Source organism: Carcharodon carcharias, chromosome 17 (genome assembly GCF_017639515.1).
Source record: "Carcharodon carcharias isolate sCarCar2 chromosome 17, sCarCar2.pri, whole genome shotgun sequence".
Lineage (NCBI taxonomy): Eukaryota > Metazoa > Chordata > Chondrichthyes > Lamniformes > Lamnidae > Carcharodon > Carcharodon carcharias.
In genome coordinates this window covers 6988950-7008703 of record NC_054483.1, presented here as the reverse complement: position 1 = coordinate 7008703, position 19754 = coordinate 6988950, and the positions used below count along the sequence as shown (strand labels likewise).

The 19754-nt window shown below is 43.7% G+C and overlaps 1 protein-coding gene across 1 annotated transcript in view; it reads right to left on the bottom strand.

Annotated features, from left to right (window-relative positions):
• LOC121290145 (cGMP-dependent protein kinase 1-like) overlaps positions 1-19754 on the bottom strand; it is a 79694-nt gene continuing 59940 nt past the window's right edge. Inside the window, exons 9-18 of the mRNA XM_041210371.1 lie at positions 17639-17713; positions 14783-14879; positions 10172-10311; positions 9792-9881; positions 7668-7809; positions 3665-3828; positions 2416-2538; positions 1276-1338; positions 510-576; positions 1-99 (exon numbers count right to left, since the gene is read on the bottom strand). Coding sequence (XP_041066305.1) covers positions 1-99; positions 510-576; positions 1276-1338; positions 2416-2538; positions 3665-3828; positions 7668-7809; positions 9792-9881; positions 10172-10311; positions 14783-14879; positions 17639-17713 — 1060 coding nt within the window. The remainder of the gene's footprint in view (positions 100-509; positions 577-1275; positions 1339-2415; positions 2539-3664; positions 3829-7667; positions 7810-9791; positions 9882-10171; positions 10312-14782; positions 14880-17638; positions 17714-19754) is intronic.

Sequence of the window (19754 nt, the reverse complement as noted above, 5' to 3'; positions counted from 1 at the left end):
CTAAAAATCAACATCCCATCCGGACTCCTCATCCGGAGCTTCCTCCTCTGCATCCTCTGGGAAGGTGTCAAAATTGCTAGTATCCAGAGGTCCAGTCACCTGGAGTGGAGAAACACAGTTTCTAAGTTGCATTGAGTCAGTGCCTTTAACATGGTTATGACAGTAAACAGCAGAAATGGAATCAAATGAAAACTGATGCACTCAGCCTCAATTCTCGGTCTACAGCTCAGGCCTTGGCTGGGGTACTGGAGGCTACTAATTTGATTCCCCTATGGTTCTAGTGCTGTTACCTGGGGAATCATGATTGAGGTGAGTACAATGTCAGTGGGTGTAGCAGTTGGAACTCAGGTACAAGGTGCACCATGCAGACTGTGCGTGCATACACCTCCACTCCCCTGGCAACCCTCCCACACCAACCTGGACAGGGCCTGTTGTGCTTGTACTGCAGATACCACACAGTGACCACAGGAGAATCCATCCCCCCTTCCCCCATCCCTCCCTATACTTACATTTGGAACTATGGGTGGAGTAAGTGTTCCTTTTCTCAACCCTTCAAAGTTAAAGCCTTCAAACCACCTACAGAGAAAATACAAGTAACCTGCTCAGTGACTAAATCAGTAGGTAAGCAAACTCCTGCATAGCATTTCTATTGATTTTCCTCCTCAATGGTCCCAAAGTATCTCTAGTCTGGAAAAACAGTGTTCTAGCACCACACTCCTATGAGGGAGAAAGGAAGGACTCTTGTACATAAAAGTCTCGTTGAAGGCCTTCCATTAACTACTGACTTGCTTTCCAGTTTTTGATTCCAATCCATCCCTTTTTTTGGTGCTATTATGGTTACTTTCCTCTCGTTCCTGAATACCTTGTAATCAGGAACATTAAGTTCTCAACCTCCCCTTCTTTCAGCCAGGTAAGGTTGCTATTATTGACACAGTATGTGTCACCTCTCCATTTTCCTGCACGTGATCCTTTCTGTTTATTATTTCATTGTGTTGCCTACTGACAGTGCTACATCACCTTCACAGGAACATTGGGACTCAACACTTTGGTGTAACCCAGGAAGGCTGCACTGGTTCTCCAGCCACATATTCACTACTGTTCCCATAATCACTAATACAATGCACTGGGAGTTTTCTAGAGATGACTAACCTTCTCCCTGGCTCCTTAACCTTTCATACTGCAATCAGTGAGCCATGCATTCACACACTAGGTTCCAGCTCCCTCTTTTTCCAAGCAGTCCCATAGTTCCCATATAACTGTTTACACACCACTCACTTGTGCTTCTGGATGTCCTTAACTCCATTTTTTTGGTTGCCCAGTCGCTCAGAAGGGTTGTCCCTGTTAAGAGTGACCAAAATAGAGCAATGACAGACCACACAGCACAGGATGGAAGAGCAGTACAAAGGGTTACTGTTACTACTGCAAGACCACAAACAGGCTCAGCAATTTGCAGCTTTGTTTAGCTCCACAGTGTCACTCTACTCATTGAAATAATCTTGATTTGGTCAGTTCGGTGCAGCATTGCTTTGTGTGTAAGTGTGTGTCGTGCACAGAACCTTTACAAGAAATTCAGCTCTATTGTGAGCCAATTGATGAAGGAACATGAATTAATTAATTCACTATTATCCTCCTGATTTTAATAAAAGCAAAATACTGTGGCTGCTGGGAGAAACTCAGCAGGTCTGGCAGAATCTGTAGAGAGAGAAATAGGAGTTAACATTCATACCAGTATGACTTTTCTTTGGAACACCTTGTGTAACTGCATTGAATTGATACTGTCTGCTGAATCTTGATAGTTTTTCTGGCAAAGTGCATGAAACCACCTTGGATTTAGGTTCCTCTGTGCTCTTTCAGTGCAATGTGAACACATTCATCAGTTATTGTCTCAGTGGGTAGCGCACTCACATCTGAGTCAAAAAGTTGGCCCACTCCAGAGTCTGGAGCACAAAATCTTAGCTGAAACTCCTTCAGATGGACAAAAGATATCCAAACAACACTATGTGACTAAGGGAAGGGGAATTCTCCCTCAACCGATATAACTTTTTCAAAAAAAAACAATCCGGTCATTATCTCAATCATTGTTTTTGTGTGCTTTCACGCCCATAACATCTAAAAACTCAACCAGAGGTTAAATTCCATACTGCATTAATAGCAGCAGAGTACGAGTGTCTGGTTCACTCATCTGTCAGGGCATCTGGAGTCAATCACATGGGCTGGGTTTGAGTGGAACTCTCCTTTCGTGAATATTAAGTTTGAGTCTTCACAACAACCTAACAGCTATCGTGGCTATTTCTCTGCCACAGCCCCAGAATTCATTTTCACAACTGGCCCTGGTTGGATTTGAACACGCCAGTGGTGTGTGGACTACTTCTCTGCTCTCACCACACCGCCACTTGAGAGATAATCCCCACTCACCTGCACAGCTTTTTGATGAGGGTGCCTGCGTTTTTGGTGATTTTCTTTGGGAACTCGATCATATCAATTCCTCTCAGGATTATGTTGTACGTTTGCATAGGGTCAGAGCCAGAGAATGGAGGGCTGTGGAGAAATGACAAAGAATAATCTGACATTGCCTTCTCTGGCTGCTCCACAGTGTGTGTAAACCGTCTCATCTGACTGAAGAACGAGCTTTACCAGGCTGGTGGTGTTTTGCTTACAACAGACTCTACCTCTTCAGACTCGTACAGGACACCCAGTCACAGCAGGCAATAATTCCATTTGAAAAGGAGAACTTTGCAGGGCTCTGGGGAAACAGCAAGGGAGATGGCCTCCTTGTGTGCTGGATCTGATTATAGCCTGGGTGAAAAGCCAATTGCAATACCCACGAGTAGGGCTGATCTATCCCAGGCTGGGAGTAGTCTGAGACAAAGGTGATTTGGTATCCCTCAGTGATCTAGTGGGTCACTGAACTGGGGATTCCTACAGAAACAAACACGTGGTATGGCATAGGGTCAAACTCAGCTCTAATGCTCTTTGAGGCTCCGTAGTCTCCAGCAGCGTTTTGTCACCTTAAGGAGAGCTGGGGAGAAGAACTGTGAAAAGAATATGGTGCCAAATTCATAAAAATAAGCAACAAATAGAAAGCATCCCCAGCCTCTCTCTAAATACTGCCTGTCTCCACACTTTCCAAGCTAAAAGCACAAAGCAGCAAGTGTTTGACAATGGTGTCCCATCATGTGGGAGACACCCCATACTGATGATTAACACAGTCCAAGCACACAGCACCAACAAATGCTTTTCTCTTCAGTTGAGACAATCACCTTGTGGCAATGGCAATACCTCACGTGGAACCGGTTCAATACCCAGACTTGTGCTGATCTCAGCTTGGAACGTCAGAGTGCCCCAGGATTAGACATACGAAAAATTAGCCAGAGATTCTACTCTTGATCACTAGCCAATAAATCCTCTTCCTCCTACAAGTTCCCTTGTGTAGACCTTAAATGAAGACCAGATCAGGTTCAGAGCCCTCCTGGTCGAATTGCCACCTAATAGGCACTGGCTAGGGCCACAAAGTGACGCTGGGTGAGAAGGCACTGACTCATCCGAGGTCAGTAGGGGAGGGGAAGAATGGCAGAGATAGAGAGCAGTCACACCCGTGGTCGTGGCTGGGTAAGAGGGCTGTTGTTCAAACTGAATTTTAAAAAGCTTCCCCACAGCTGCTTACCTGCCCGTCAGGAGCTCGTACATTAGGATCCCCAAGGACCAGTAATCTGCAGAGCTGTCGTGACCTTTGTTTAGGATGATCTCAGGAGCTACATATTCAGGAGTCCCACAGAATGTCCAGGTCTTCTTCCCAAATCCAATCTTCTTAGCAAAACCAAAATCCACCTAAATTGTGCCAACGACATCCATTAACTCCTGGGTACCATCTGTGGCAATGCTGCACTGCACAAACCATCCTGCCCATTTTAACCCAAAGCATTTCTGGACACATCACCTGACACAGAAGACAATGTGCTCCTGTGTGTGTGTTTCGCGCACATGCATATATCTGTGTAGGCACATGTGCATTCAAGATTGTGTCTTACTTGCAGCAGTCTGACAGGTGATTCTAACACAGTGAGTTCCCAGTCTCTTAAATTGGCTGACCTAGGATGGTGCACCCTCTCCCTTTGAAATCAAAATTGATAATGCTGTAAATACTTGGCAGGTCTGGCAGCAACTCTGCAGAGAGATAAACCAAGTTAACGTTTCAGTCTGTGATCTTTCATCAGAACGGGGAAATATTGGAGATGTGATGGTTTTAAAGAAGTACAGAGCCAGCAAAAGAGGATGGGTGGAATGAACAATAAGGGAAGGCCTGAGATGGGGTGGAAGACAGAAGAGCTTAAATGAGGAAAATGTTGATGGTCTAAGGCAAAAGGAACAAAAGATGGGTCTGCAGGAGGTGTAACTGGGAACAACAGAAAACGACAGTTGTTACGACCTGAAATTGTTGAACTCAATGTTGAATCCAGAAGATGAGGTGCTGTCCCTTGAGCTTCCAGTTAGCTTTATTGGAACATTATAGGAGATCAAAGACAGAGTGGGACTGTGGCTCAGAATTAAAATATCAAATGTCTGGCAGCTCAGAGTCAGGCTTGGGGACTGAATAAAGGTGTTCCATAAAGCTGCACTTGGTCTCCCTTCCCATCTCCCTGACTGCTTAAAAGTTGACATATATCTAACATTTTCCAGCTCTGATGAAACATCATTGACCTGAAATGTTAATTCTGTTTCTCTCTCAGATGCTGCTTGACCTGCTGAGTGTTTCCAGCATATTCTGCTTTTATTTCAGATTTCCACCACCTGCAGTACTTAATTTTCCCCTCTCTCACACACGCTCCAAAGTATATCCTCAATAAGCAACCTCAATGCTCAGTTTTTCTTGCCTAGTGTGCACCTCCATTGTCTAAGTGATTGTACAAGAAAATTACCCTCAATTATTATGGCTAAGCAGATTATCTACACATCCAAACAAAAAGGTTTTAATTTATCTTACACAACAGTCATACAATTTTGCTTAAAAAGTAATTACATTTAAAGATATTAGTGATAGATCGATATTAGTGATATCAGCATTGCTGGAACAGTCAAAGCCACATTGCTGAATGAAGAAATTTCTCCCAATCTCAGTCCAGAAGGGCCAACCTCCCAGCCTGAGACTGTAACCCTTTTGTCTAGACTCTGCAGCCAGAGGAAATAGCCTCTTTGCATCTACCTCATCAATTCCCCACAGACTCTCATATAATTCAATGAGATCACCTCTCATTCCTCTAAACTTAAGAGCGAATAAGCCCATTCTACCAATTTCTCTTTGTATGACAACCCTCGCATCCCAGGAATCAATCTAGTGAACCTTCGTTGAAAGCCTTCCAAGGAAAGTATATATCCTTCCTTGGCCATGGGAACTGACACTGTACACAGTACTCAAGATGTGGTCTCAGCAAAGCCCTGTTAAGGAAGACAGCTTATTCTTATGCTTCCATCCCCTTGGCCAAAATACCATTTACCTTCTTGCTGTACCTGCTTTAACAAGTACACCTAAATCCCTCCAAATGCTGACACTTAATAGTTTCTTCACATTTAACACTCTTCTATTCTTTCTACCAAAGTGAATCCTTCATCTTTCCCCACAATATGCTACCACTTAACTTGTCCATTTCCCTTTGCAGACACATTATGTCCTCTTCACACCTTACTTTCCCACCTAGCTTTGTGTCATCAGCAAATGTTACTTCTGTCCCTTCATCTAAATCATGTGAAGATACAAATTAGGAGCAGGAGTGAGGCCACTCAAGCCTGGTCCCCCATTCAATAAGATCATGGCTGATCTGAATGTAACCTCAACCCCACATTCCTGCCTACCCCCTGATAACCTTTCACCCCCTTTGGTAATCAAGAATCTATCTCGCTCTGCCTTAAAAATATTCAAAGACTCTGCTTCCACCGCCTTTTCAGGAAGAGGGAGACTCACGACCCTCAAAGAAATAAATTTTCTTCATCTCTGTCTTAAATGAGTGTTCCCTCATTTGTAAACAGTGACCGCTAGTTCTAGATTCTCCCACAAGAGGAAATATCCTCTCCACATCCAGCTTGTCAAAACCCCTCAAGATCTTAAAGGTTTCAATAGTCACCTCTTACTCTTCTAAATTCCAGCGGATACAAGCCTAACCTGTCCAGCCTTTCCTCACAAGACAACCCACCCATTCCTGATGTCAGTCTAGTAAACCTTCTCTGAACTGCTCTAAGGCATTTACATCTTTATTTAAATGAGACCAGTACGCTACACAATACTCCAGATGTGGTCTCACCAATACCCTGTATAACTGAAGCATTACCTCCATACTTTTGTATTCAATTCCCCTCACAGTAAATGATAATATTCTATTAACTTTCCTAATTACCTGCTGAACTTGCATACAAACCTTTTGTGATTCATGCACTACGACACCCAGATCCCTCTGAATCTCAGAGCTCTGCAATCTCTTACCATTTATTCTTCCTGCCAAAATGGACAATTTCACAGATCCTTGCCCACTCACTTAACCTACCTGTCACTTTGTAGCCTCCTTACGTACTCTTCACAATTTACTTTCCTACCTACCTTTGTGCCATCAGCAAATTTAGCAACCATTCCCTCGGTCCCTTCATCCAAGTCATTTATATAAGTAGTAAAAAGCTGAGGCTCCAGCACTGATCCCTGTGGCACACCACTCGTTAAGTCTTGCCAACCAGAAAAAGAACCATTTATGCCTACTCTCTGCTTCCGGTTAGCTAGCCAATCTTCCATCCATGCCAATATGTTACCCCTTACACCATGAGCTTTAATTTTCTGCAAGTCATTGCTACAGACTGTAAATAGCTGAGGTTCCAGCATTGATCCTGTGGCATTCGAATCATAACCAACCTGAAAATGAGCTGTTTATTCCTACTTCTTGTTTTCTGTCCTTTAACCAATCCTCAATCTATGCTAATATATTATCCCTAACTCCATGAACTCTTGTGTAGCAAACTTTTGTGTTGCACCATATCAAATGCCTTTTGAAAATGCAACTTGACATCCACCTTATCCACTCTGCTGGTTACAACCTCAGAAAACTCTGACAGATTTGTTTAACCTTGCTTGTTCTGGTTAGTTTGCTGTCATATTATGTTTTCTCCCCCTTTCTCAACTTTTTGATTATTCTTTGCAGGTTTACTTCGCTTCTTGGCAACATTACAATTTGGAACCTCACGCTTCAAACTCTCAGCAAAACCTCATTTCCAGGTTCTACCTTTGGCATTACTTCCTCCATGGGCCATGACAACTAGATCCTCTCCCTTCCTACTCCAAGTTCTTTTCCAGCTGTGAGGAGATATCCTTAACCCTGGCACTGAGCAGAAAACACAACCTTTAGGGCTTCCAGTCATGACTGCAGAGAACAGCATCTAACCGCCACCCCACCCCCCCCCACCGCCGACTGAATTGCCTCCTATTGCTTCCACAGTGCTTTTCACTACCCCACTCAAATGGTCTCCTGTACCACAGTGCCCTGGCTAGTTTGCTTATCCACTTTACAGACATTGTTTGTGTCTGTACAGGTAGCAAGTACCGCACACCTGTTGGACAAGGTGAAAGGCAAAGGCTTTTCCAGCACTGTATCCTATACCCCCATACCAGCCCCTGCCCAACTAGCACTGCTTACCAGCTTGGCATAACCTCTGTGGTTGAGGATGATGTTCTCCGGCTTGAGGTCTCTGTAAATGACCCCTTTGCTATGTAAATATGCAAAGGCCTCCAGCACGCAGGCAGTGTAGAACCGAGTTGTGGCATCATCAAATGAGCCCCTACGATTGAGTGTACAAAAGAAAAATCTCAGCTCAGACCCTTCAGTGGTCAGCGACCAAGCCCCAGGCTCTCACATTAAAGCCAGAGGAAATTCCTGGAGTGGGGCAGCTTTAATTCTGTCTGCCTATAATTTGTATTTATATTAACATAACAAAATGTCCCATGGTGTTTAGCAGGGCAGTTATCAATCAAAATTTGACACTGAGCCACCAGAGGACACATTAGGGTAATTGTCCAAAAACTTGGTCAAAGAATGGGCTTTAAGGAGTACTTTAGATGAGGAGATGCAGAGAGATTTAAGGAGGGAATTCCAGAGCTTAGGACCAAGCAGCTGCAAGCACTGCCACCAATGGTGGAGTGATTAAAATCAAGGATGCACAAGAGGCCAGAAAGTCTACTTTCTAAAGTTCATGACTGATACTGTTTCACTCAGTGTTAGAAAAGTCAGCTGAGGGAGATCACAGCCAAACCACAACACTGTCCTTACCCGAGTATGAAGGGAAACTTTCAGACTGATGTTAGGGAGTAGCTCTGCAGAGGCCAATAACCAGGACCGGACTGGCGAGGCCAGGCCACGTTTATTCAAAAACGTCAGACATCGTCATGGGGAAGACAGTAGGGTTGGCGTTCAAGAGATCAACGGACTGGATTTGGAACCTATATCTTGACTCCATTTGCCCACCTTGGTTCCCTAACCCTTCATACCCTTATCCAACAAGAATCTATCAATCTTAATTTGAATTCTCAATTGACTCCCAGCCTCAACAGCTTTTTGATGGAGAGAGTTCCAGATTTCCACTACCTTTTGTGCGAGGAAGTGCTTACTGACATCGCCCCTGAATGGCTTGGCTCTAATATTAGGGTTCTGCCCCCTTGTTTTGGACTCGCCCACCATTGGAAATAGTCTAACTTATCAAATCATTTAATCACCTCAACACTTCAATTAAATCACCCCTTATTATTCTATACTCATACAAATAGAAGCCTGCACTACGCAACAAGATTATATAGACTGGAGGGCATTCTCTGGGTAAGCACATTTTATAGCCATATGACTGGTGATGAAAGGTCCCTCATCAAACCAGATTTGAGGCATCTGAAATCAGAATGTAAAAAGCACAGGGAGCAAAGAGGCTACAACAGAGTTCAAAATCCAGCTTCCATCTCTCTAACCCTCGACTCTCAGCAACGCCATCTCTGGTAATGGGTGGTTGCTGGAACAGACAAAACTCCTCCAACTCTTTCTGTCGGAAGGCGTTTAAATTCCTTAATAAGTGTCGACTAAAAAAAAAACTAAACTGAATAGCAACAACCCCAACAAGGTGCTGGGCAAAGAGCACTGGGGGGGTGGCATTCACTTCAGTACAGGCAAAATATCACCCTGGAGAGGGGTCAGGGTCAAGCACTTCTCATGAGTTACAGGGATATAAGATGGAGAAAGAAAAACATTTCTGTGACATCTTTCACTACCTCAGTATGTCGCTTAGTGCTTTACAGTCTATTAAATGTACTTTTAGAAATATGCTTACTGTTGTAGGAAACGCGGCAGCCAATTAGTACTTATATATCCCACAAACCGTAATAACAAACAGATAATCTCTGGGATAAAAGCAAAAAACTGCGGATGCTGGAAATCCAATCTCTGGGATTTCGGGTGAGGAATAAATGTTGGCCGTGACTCTGGGGATAACTCCCCTACTGTTTTGTCAAACAGTGTCATAGGATTGTTCACAGCCACCCGAAAGGGCAGACGAGGCCTTGGTTTAACATCTTATCTGAAAGACAGTGTAGCACTCCTTCTGAGAGTGTCAGCTTAGACCCTCTGCTGAAGTCTATGGAAAAGGTCTCAAACACACAACTGCCTGACTCAGAGGAGTGTGCCACCCTCTGAACTGGGAGCTGATGTAGGAGCACAAGTGCTTTCAGATCACTCCTGCCCTTTGATCGCAGAGTGATGGGAATCGCTGTAAATGTCATTTACCTGTCTCTCAGGATGGTCCACAGTTCACCTCCAAGGCAGGCTTCCATCAGCATATAAAGGTACTTATGGTCTCGGAATGTCCTGTACAACCTGGAAAGCACACACACACACACGTGCTGGTTCATACACTATCTTAAATAGATCAAACATCACAGGTTCCCTTGTTGCATTGAAGATACACTGCTGTACGGGACCGTTGTGAATCCTACTTATTTATCTATTTCTCAACACCACCAAACGTCCACTTGGGGCGGATGTTTATGGAAAATGATACTGGCAGTGAATCCCCTCAGAAGATGAAGGGGGAGATGGCTGGGATGAAGTCTCAAGCCTCCCACCACACAACACCATGGAGGGTTGTGCTGAGAGAGTAGATGTACCTGACTATGAAGTCACAGTGAGCCTCTTGCATGATCTGCTTCTCTGAGCGAATGTGCTCCTGCTGCCGCATCTCCACTATGTGATGTTTCTTCAGAATCTTCATTGCAAAGCTCCGGCCCTCTTCGTTTTTTAGCTGCACCTGTGGAAGGAAACCAATAGCAAGGTGGGAAAAAAAGCTAAAAAAAAATCAGCAGACATTCAACAAGCTCACACAGCTCACTAACTAAAATAAATTCCAACTGAAGTAGTACCTGAGGTCCAAAACAAAAACAGAATTACCTGGAAAAACTCAGCAGGTCTGGCAGCATCGGCGGAGAAGAAAAGAGTTGACGTTTCGAGTCCTCATGACCCTTCGACAGAACTAGAACTCTTTTCTTCTCCGCTGATGCTGCCAGACCTGCTGAGTTTTTCCAGGTAATTCTGTTTTTGTTTTGGATTTCCAGCATCTGCAGTTTTTTTGTTTTTATGTTAGTACCTGAGGTCCTCTGATAGCTCAGTGATTCAGGAGTGTGTTTGTTGTGGTACTTGAAACCTGGACAGAGTCCACAGGCTCACTCACTCCCCCAACCCACACTCATAGCTCAGATGATAGATGGGGGTGCAACATAGGGCTGAATCTTAATGGCTGGGTTGGGGTCCAGTTAGAGTTGTCTCAGAGGCTAAAATACACAATATTACAGCGCAGGAACGGAACCACCCACTTCCAGTTTCGGTGGTGGACGAGGGTGCTGGCGACTAACCTGCTCGCAGGAAATGTTCTTTTAGAATTTATTCTTCCACAGGACGTGGGCTTTGCTGGCTAAGCCAGCATTTCTTGCCCATCCCCCATTGCCCTTGAGAAGGTGGTGGTGAGCTGCCTTCTTGAACCGCTCTAGTCCATGTGGTGTAGGTACACCCACAGTGCTGCTGGGAAGGGAGTTCCAGGGACCCAGTGACGGTGAAGGAACGGCGATATATTTCCAAGTCAGGATGGTGAGTAGCTTGAAGGGGAACTTGCAGTGGTGGTGTTCCCATGTGTCTGCTGCCCTTGGCCTTGGTGGTAAAGCATGGGTTTGGAAGGTGCTGTCGAAGGAGCCTTGTTGAGTTCCTGCGTGTATCTTGTAGATGGTACACACTGCTGCCATTGTATGTCAGTGAGGGAGAGTGTGGATGTTGAATGTGGCGGATGGGGGTGCTGATCAAGTGGGCTGCTTTGTCCTGGTTATTCACTTAAATATTATAATGAGGCCTTCATTTTAACAGGCATTCTAATTTTGACCACAGGTGGCTGGGTTCTCTCTCTTCATCTCAGTCCAAAATGGCCAACTCTTTGTCCTGAAAGTATGACCCACAGTTCTAAACTCTCCAAATGGGGATAACAGATTCTCAGCATCCACCCTGTCAAAGCCTCAAGAATTTTATATGTTTCAATAAGATCAACTCTCATTCTTTTAAACTCCAGCGAGTATAGGCCCATCCAATCTCCATAGAGACTGATAAGGTTTAAAAAGAAATTTGAACATCTAGTTAAGAGCTGAAAGGATGACATCCAGATTTCACAGTTTAAAATGCTCTCTGTAAGAAACGACGAAAAGCATGACTGATTAAAGACTATTTTCTTTTTATAGGCGACTTATACTTCAAACCACAGAGAGGAACGCTCCCCTTTTATACTTATCAGCCATCACACTCTCCATAGAATTACAGTCCTTATAGCAAGCAGCCTACAGTAGTTCCCAGCTTCCCGTGGGGTTTCCGTATACCCATTCTGTCCAGTCATAACTTCGAGCGACTGTCTCCAGGTGCTTTCCTCAGCATTTGATGAAGTTCTTAAATCCGACACCTGCAGCAAAGCCTGTTCCAATGATTCTTCTTCCCCTTAGAGTGCTGCCTCCATCCTTCAGCTGGCTGTGCTCACAAAGTCAAGCAGCCTCTTCCCTCTGCTGACCATTGTTCTGAGTATCTAGGTTCATAATTCATTCAATAAAACATTGCAATTATTTATGTAGCTTCTTTTCATCTGGAAACTACATAAATAATTTCAATCTTTTATCGATTTAAGTGTAGATTTCTGGCTCTACCATAAGCTTACCGGTGGGTCATTCATTGTTTAGATTTTCCCTTTACTGCCTCTGACCTCATTTAATAAACACAGGTTACCTTTTAACTGCAATTAATCCAGGCTTCTTTGATTTGCATTTACATTAGGGTTACCAGTTTCTTGATCAGGCTTTTCCAATTATCCACATCAAAAAAAATCCAATTGCTACAATTAAAAGTTATATTTTAAAAAAACAGTTTGTCAAAAAAGGTTTTTTTGGTGGAACCAGGAAGTCTGAGGAGAATTGCCCTGACTTCATTAGAAATTTAAATTATTCATGTGAGTCTCAGAATCAACAGTTTAAAGTTGAGATAATTAGTTGGCATTTCTGTTTGGAACCTCCCAAAAGCATGCCACATTGTCAAGGAAGTGGGCTTGTGGGGATTAGAGGATTATTTTGTTTAATTTATCTGGGTGGTTCTCACAGAGGGCAGCTGAAGATTTGGTCTTGTTTAGCTTACAGTTTACTTGGAATGCGTGACGTGAAAAGAAACCGAAGATTTGCCTAGCTCAGAGCTAGGGAGAGAAATCTCCAGTAACCCTCACAATGAAAGACAGTTCGGCCTTGTGGCAGAAAGCAGCCAGCCTGAAGAGTTAGCTTAGAAAAGCTGTAAAGCCACGGGAGCAGACTGGGAAAAAGCAGTCTGTCTGTCCATAGTGTGAGAATGGATGTTATTTTTGAATATTATTTTACTATGAAGAAGGCTGTGTGTCTGAGTAAATGATTTAATGGGAGAATTTACTAGGAGACGGGTTGTCTGCGAGGTTCAAGACATGAAAGGATAGAGGCATTAGGTTTGAGGTACAAGTGAATAGGTTGGATCTGACATTTACATTTTTAGATAAGTTGAGAGTTCATTTGAATATCAAAGGGAAGTCAGAGGTGACAAGAGACATTTTTGCATCTTACCGGAGTTCCATGGGTAAACAGAAGAGGGTATATTACATTTTATTGACCCAAAAGCAGAGACATGAAAGATTTGGAAGGATCTGAGTTTCAAAGAGGTGTTAGAACAATGGAACCTGAGATGAAAGGGGGAAAAGGTATTTTAGAGTTACTGTAGAAAGTTTAAGGTAGCTGTAGCTGTGGACTATTGGCTGTGAGAGCAAGCTCTCCTGGAAACAGGTGTAGGCTGGAAGAAGATGCAGTTTGAATCAGCCATCCAGTCAATCCAGAATAGGCCTGGTGTGCAGAAAGCAGTTTTATTCTGAAGTCTTGGATTTTCACAGCAGTGGGAGAGAGCTTAAGAGGGCTATGATGGTATGCCTTTATTAAAGCTACAGCAGTTTGCCGTAGGTAACAATACTGGATTTTTATAGCTAAACATATATAAGGGAGTGTTGCCTGGAAGGTGTTTACTTGAGGGTCTGACCAAGTTGGGTCTTTTTCGGGGAATATTTGAGAGACTAATTTTAACTGTGTAACTGTAAATCTTGTGTGCTTAAGTTTTATTTGAATCTTGTTAATAAAACTTTTACTTTTAGTTTTTAAAATCTCAAAAGTATTACTGGACGTTTTGCTGTTGAGATCAGTACGTTTTCTTCTCTTTTTCAGAATACAAAAAAAGGATATGGCCCATGAGCCTCTGGGATTTGGTTTACACAACAATTAACATCCGCTGTGGTTACAATGAAAGTCAGAGCAAGAAGGCAGTGTAAACCTCAGAGAGAAAGCACTCTAGAAGTCTAAATGCCAGACTGAAATAGTAAATTCTGGGGGGGCTGTGACATACCTTTGGATTGGTCCCTCGAGAACTGAATGAACCTTCAAGATTTTGTTAAATAAGGGAACTCCTGGAGTGGGGTGGGGGTGAGTAAAAGTAAAACTAGAATTCACAGCATATGTAGTTATAAACTATAGTGTTAATAGTGCTTGCCTTGTTTAATTTTTAAAATAAATTCAATAAAGTTTGTTTTCATTTTAAAACATGAAATCTTGTGGCCTAATTCTTTAGTTAAAGATTGGGTGTTTGGCGTTCTCTTTAAACACTCACACTCCCTGGATCGTCACACCACACAGAACTGCTGTCTATGGTATTCGTTCATTTTGTAAGGAAGCTTGTAACTTGATCTCAAAAATGGCTTCCTCTGCTCTCTTCCCCATGGCAACATGAAATACATTAACCTTGGATCTAGGCAGAAAGGCTAACTAGCTGTTCTTAACTCCAACTCCCTTTCATCTTAGAAAGTAAATGGAAAATTTACAGCACAACTGTTTACTATCCCATACTTACAACACCTTTCTGGGACTTTGGGAGACTCAGAGTCTCCACATTAAACTAAGAGGCTGCTGCCATCGTCTCCAAGAGCTTTGCACCTAGCTCTCAGTAAAACTATCTATCTCAGCCTTCCTTTGATCTCTCACAATTAAACCATTCAGGCTTACTGTCAGGCAGACAAATGACCCCCTTTACCCTAAATTTAAAGCTAGAGTCCCAAAATATAATAATCTTATCAACATCATAATTGTAACCACTCGATCTGTATCTTATCGATTTACTTGGCTCAGTACTGCAGCCTCATGACTTACCAACTCAACGCGACCAAATCCTCCAACTCCGAGGGTCTGATGGACGTTGAAATCTGTTCGCTCCAAGCTGCCAAAGAATGCAGCTTCCGCCTCAAACCTGAACCAGATCGCAAACAGAAGGACAAGAAAATCACTTGTTGTTGATATAAGGTTGTGCCTGATGACGGGCCATTCAGATTCAGTGAACCCAGAAGCACCCCAGGAGTAGCCCCCAAGCACTTAACCAGCAACACAGAGACAAGAAAACAACTCTGAGTAAATTCGCAAATCAATGTCACAATTGACAGAGCCCATGGAAGCAGAACTCTGGGGGTGAGTAAATCATGTGTGTAAACCATAAGTGATTTTAAAGATTAGAGATGGCAGGGCAGGCTGTATGTCAAGACTGTAGTAATTGTAGGAATTTGTGGACAGCAAGATTGTCCCAGATGCCTACATCTGAAGACAACGTCTCTGACTTCAGTCAGTCCAGCTCAGAGTCATTGGCTTGAATTTTTGCTCAAGTCGGGGGTGCAGAGTCAGAAATATTTCCCACTCCACAAGGCCACCTTGAAAGAAAGTTTCCTGGATGTTCTAAATTTGGTCCTGGGCGCATGGTTGTTAACGGGAGTTGGACCTGCTGATCCCGGAAGGCAGCCAAAGGGGCTGCTGGGTGTGGAGGTGGACTGTGTGAAAGGCCCATCTGGGTGAGCCAGGACTTTGGCCTAGCTGTTAAAAAACTAAAACAAAAAACAGCCCTCCAGCCCTCACCCCTCAAACACTCCCCATGCCTTGTCCATGCCAACTCATGCTATCTCATGAACCCGTGCACTCACCCCTCTTATGACCTTTCATACCCTCCATGCGAACCTACAATGCTCTACCTACCCCCATGGCTCTTTATAGCTCCATGCCGACTTAATGCCAACTCATGCCCCCACCCACACTTTGCCCTTACATCCTCCATGCCAACTCACCTAGTATCCACCATGGGCAGACCCCAGTACCCATAATGAGATGAAAAAAATGAGTTCTATTACAGACTTTAAAAAAAACTCTCATTCCTAAAAAAACCTTTCACTGCATTTAAATTCCTTCAACTACTTAATCCCCCAGAAAAACATTTCATTCAAGTGCTTAATACCTTATTTGTCTTTGTATTCTTGGTCCCACATCAAAGACTTTATAATCATTTGAAACTGTCAATACAATTGTGAACTGACAAACATCAAACTGAACTGAATGGCACCCCACTGCGATAACGAAAGGTTGTCAAATCAGTCATGCAACACAAATCCTATAATGATAGCAATGTCAACAGACAGTGAAATAGTAAGCACTGATTTTTTTCCAACTGCAGACTTTTTTTTTTAAATGCCTTGATGATTCCAATGAAATTTAAATGTTTTGACAGCTTGACAGTTCCAATGAGTTTATCCACTTTACGCATTTCTGGAATCAGGGCTCTGGCGCCATCTTGGCTATACCGGAGACCCTCTCTGTTGTAGCAAAAGTTCAGGCCATTGAGTCACACTCTGAAACATAAGGGAGGGAAAGGAATTTCTAGATACTTTCATTCAGAATATACCCTCAGGAAAAGTGTAACTGTTAGGGAGCATGGCAGTGGGGACTTAGGAGACATTGAGGTAGATGTTTGTTCAATGGATAATATGTACTTGCTATATTGTAAAGAGGACAAAGAGAAAGACTGTGGAGTGGACAACAGAGCACAACGCAGACTGAGGCACAAAGACTCAGAAGACTGTCCAAGGAGGTGGGGGGACAGGGGAAAGAGCAGAATAGAAATGTGGTTGTAATAGGGGATTTTATAATTAGGGAGTTAGATAGTGCCCTGTACAGCCAAGAATGAGAATCTCAAATGGTGTACTTCACAGAAACATTATGCAACAATATTAGGCACCAAGCCACCTAAGGATACATTAGGGCAGATGACCAAAAGCTCAGTCAAAGAGGTAGGTTTTAAGCAGCAACATAGAGGAGGAAAGAGAGATGGAGAATTTTAGGGAGGGAATTTTAGAGCTTAGGACCTTGGCAGTTGAAAGCCCAGCTACCAACAGTGGAGCGATAAAATTGGGAATGCTGAATAGACCAAAATTTGGAGGTGCGCAGACATCTAGTGCAGGTTGAAGGAGATTAGGATAATTATTACAATGCTTTAGAAACTACTCACTGGCCAGGAAGCCAAGGCTATGATGATGCAGCTTAGTTTGCTCTGTTGTTCCTCTACACAGATGATTGATGGTGAGTCTTTTCCCTACAGAGTGGGGAGAGGAGTGACAGGACTCTACAGCAACAGAAGATGGAGTCTGTTACTGGGCCTCCAGCTGATCAATCACCTGGTCAACGATGCTGAGGAAAGGCAATCAGGAAGGACAGAGTGAATATGTCCAATAGTCTGATACAGCGCATGTGATTATGTTAGAGAACACTGACGCACTGAATCCCTTGCTTTCAGATTGTAACCTTTCATTGAGAAACACTGTCTGCAACACTGACAATGGTGTAAGGACAAGCTAGAGGTGAATAACAAACCTATTCAGAGAGGTATCTGATATCACTGGACTGACATGAAGTTGGTCCTTCCTGTTCCAGCTAAGATTGTGAGCCTGTTCTGCTCTTCTGGCTCCTGGTCAGTGCATTTCTCATGGCCCAATTGTGATTGGATTGGGAATGGGGAAAAGTAATCACATACGAAATTGCAATCGCAGCTGACCAAGCTTTCTCTATAATTTATCTAGCTCATCCTGTTGGGGCCTGTCCATTTTTGAGCAGAAATGAGGACCCAGGCACGACAGAAAACTAGTGTTAAGTGGAGAGGTGGATCTCACTATAAATACCCAATATATTCATACTCACTCTGCCTGCATCTCCGCACTCTCATATTCTCTACTGGAGACATCTTCCAAGCTTCCAGTTAACTGTCGGAATGAGCTACAGACAGCAAAAGATTAAAAGACTTTAATTGATGTGGCACCGATTCTTCCACGTTCAGCCACTCAATGACACCTCACTGATCAATATACAATTCAGATGGATAACCTTTCAGTAAAATAATACTGCTGGTCATTGTAGCCTGATGGCTGCTTGTTGACCATTATCACAGTCAAATTGTAATGGAATGGCATCTAGTGGCCGCCATTTCACCCAAATTATAACCAACCACTGATCAGCATATGGCTGTAGAGAGATGACCAGTTACTGAACAATGTTATAATATACGAGAGAGTGCCAGTCATTGCCCAACACACTATAGATGCACTTCATTTACAAGTGAACGACGTTCAGACAGTAAAACGTCTAGTTGTGATCGTGCCGGTGTTGCTCAGGAGTAGGAGATACGGACAGTAGATGAAGGGGGCATGATGAGTTGTAGTTTTCTTTTTCCCCTGTTATCAGATCTGATCAAGGTTTATCAGCTGATGAAGGGAATAGACTGTGCAGACAGCTTGTGTCAATTAAATAGGTTAGGGTGGACCAAGGAAATTGCAATCTCATATTATGTGAAGGCCATATTTTGCATATCAAGAGGTGGTTCGATATTTTCCCTCTTAAGTAGCCTGGGGTTTTTCCTCTTTCTTTGCCTCTCCAAGGTGATCACGGGGAGGGCTGGGGAGTTTATAAATGATGACTTCGGCAACACACTCGAGGCTCACTCCTCTCTGAAAGAAGAATAATCATCTGACATCCCAGCTTATTCCTACTCTTTCACAGTAACAGCAAGGTACCACAACCAAGGAGATAAACATCCAGCTCTTCTGCTTTTGTGATGTTGATCGAAGGTGAATATTTGGACCAGGAGGCCAGAGAGAACTCCCCTGCTCTTCTTCAAAATAGCACCACAGGATCTTTAACACTCACCAGAGACAACAGATGGGGCCTTGGTTTGGCATCTCATTGGAAACATGACACCTCCGACTGTGCCGGGCTGTCTAGATTAAGTGTTAGGATGTGAAGCAAAAACGAGGTCAAAATGATGGGTTTTGGAAAGGCTTTAAAAGATGGGGAGATGTGAAGAGAGGATGTTCCTCAGCTGGTTGAAGGTATTGACAGCAATGATAGGCTATGGCCTGAAGCTTGGCTTCACTCTCCTTGAAGCCTTGATATGGGGCTGGTGCTGTGGAGTGGGAGAGAGAACAATCATTCTCCCACCTGTGACCCCAGGAGGAATTGAATGCTGGCCTGTACTGACTCTCTTCTGCATCCACATACTGGCCCACACTGACTCTCTTCTGCATCCACATACTGGCTCACACTGACTCTCTTCTGCATCCACATACTGGCTCACACTGACTCTCTTCTGCATCCTCGTACTGGCCCACACTGACTCTCTTCTGCATCCTCATACTGGCCCACACTGACTCTCTTCTACATCCTCATACTGGCCCACACTGACTCTCTTCTACATCCTCATACTGGCCCACACTGACTCTCTTCTACATCCTCATACTGACCCACACTGACTCTTTTCTGCATCCTCATACTGGCTCACACTGACTCTCTTCTACATCCTCATACTGGCTCACACTGACTCTCTTCTACATCCTCATACTGGCCCACACTGACTCTTTTCTGCATCCTCATACTGGCTCACACTGACTCTCTTCTACATCCTCATACTGGCCCACACTGACTCTCTTCTACGTCCTCATACTGGCCCACACTGACTCTCTTCTACATCCTCATACTGGCCCACACTGACTCTCTTCTACATCCTCATACTGGCTCACACTGACTCTCTTCTACATCCTCATACTGGCCTGTACTGACTCTCTTCTACATCCTCATACTGGCCCACACTGACTCTCTTCTACATCCTCATACTGGCCCACACTGACTCTCTTCTACATCCTCATACTGGCCCACACTGACTCTCTTCTGCATCCTCATACTGGCCTGTACTGACTCTCTTCTACATCCTCATACTGGCCCACACTGACTTTCTTCTGCATCCTCGTACTGGCTCACACTGACT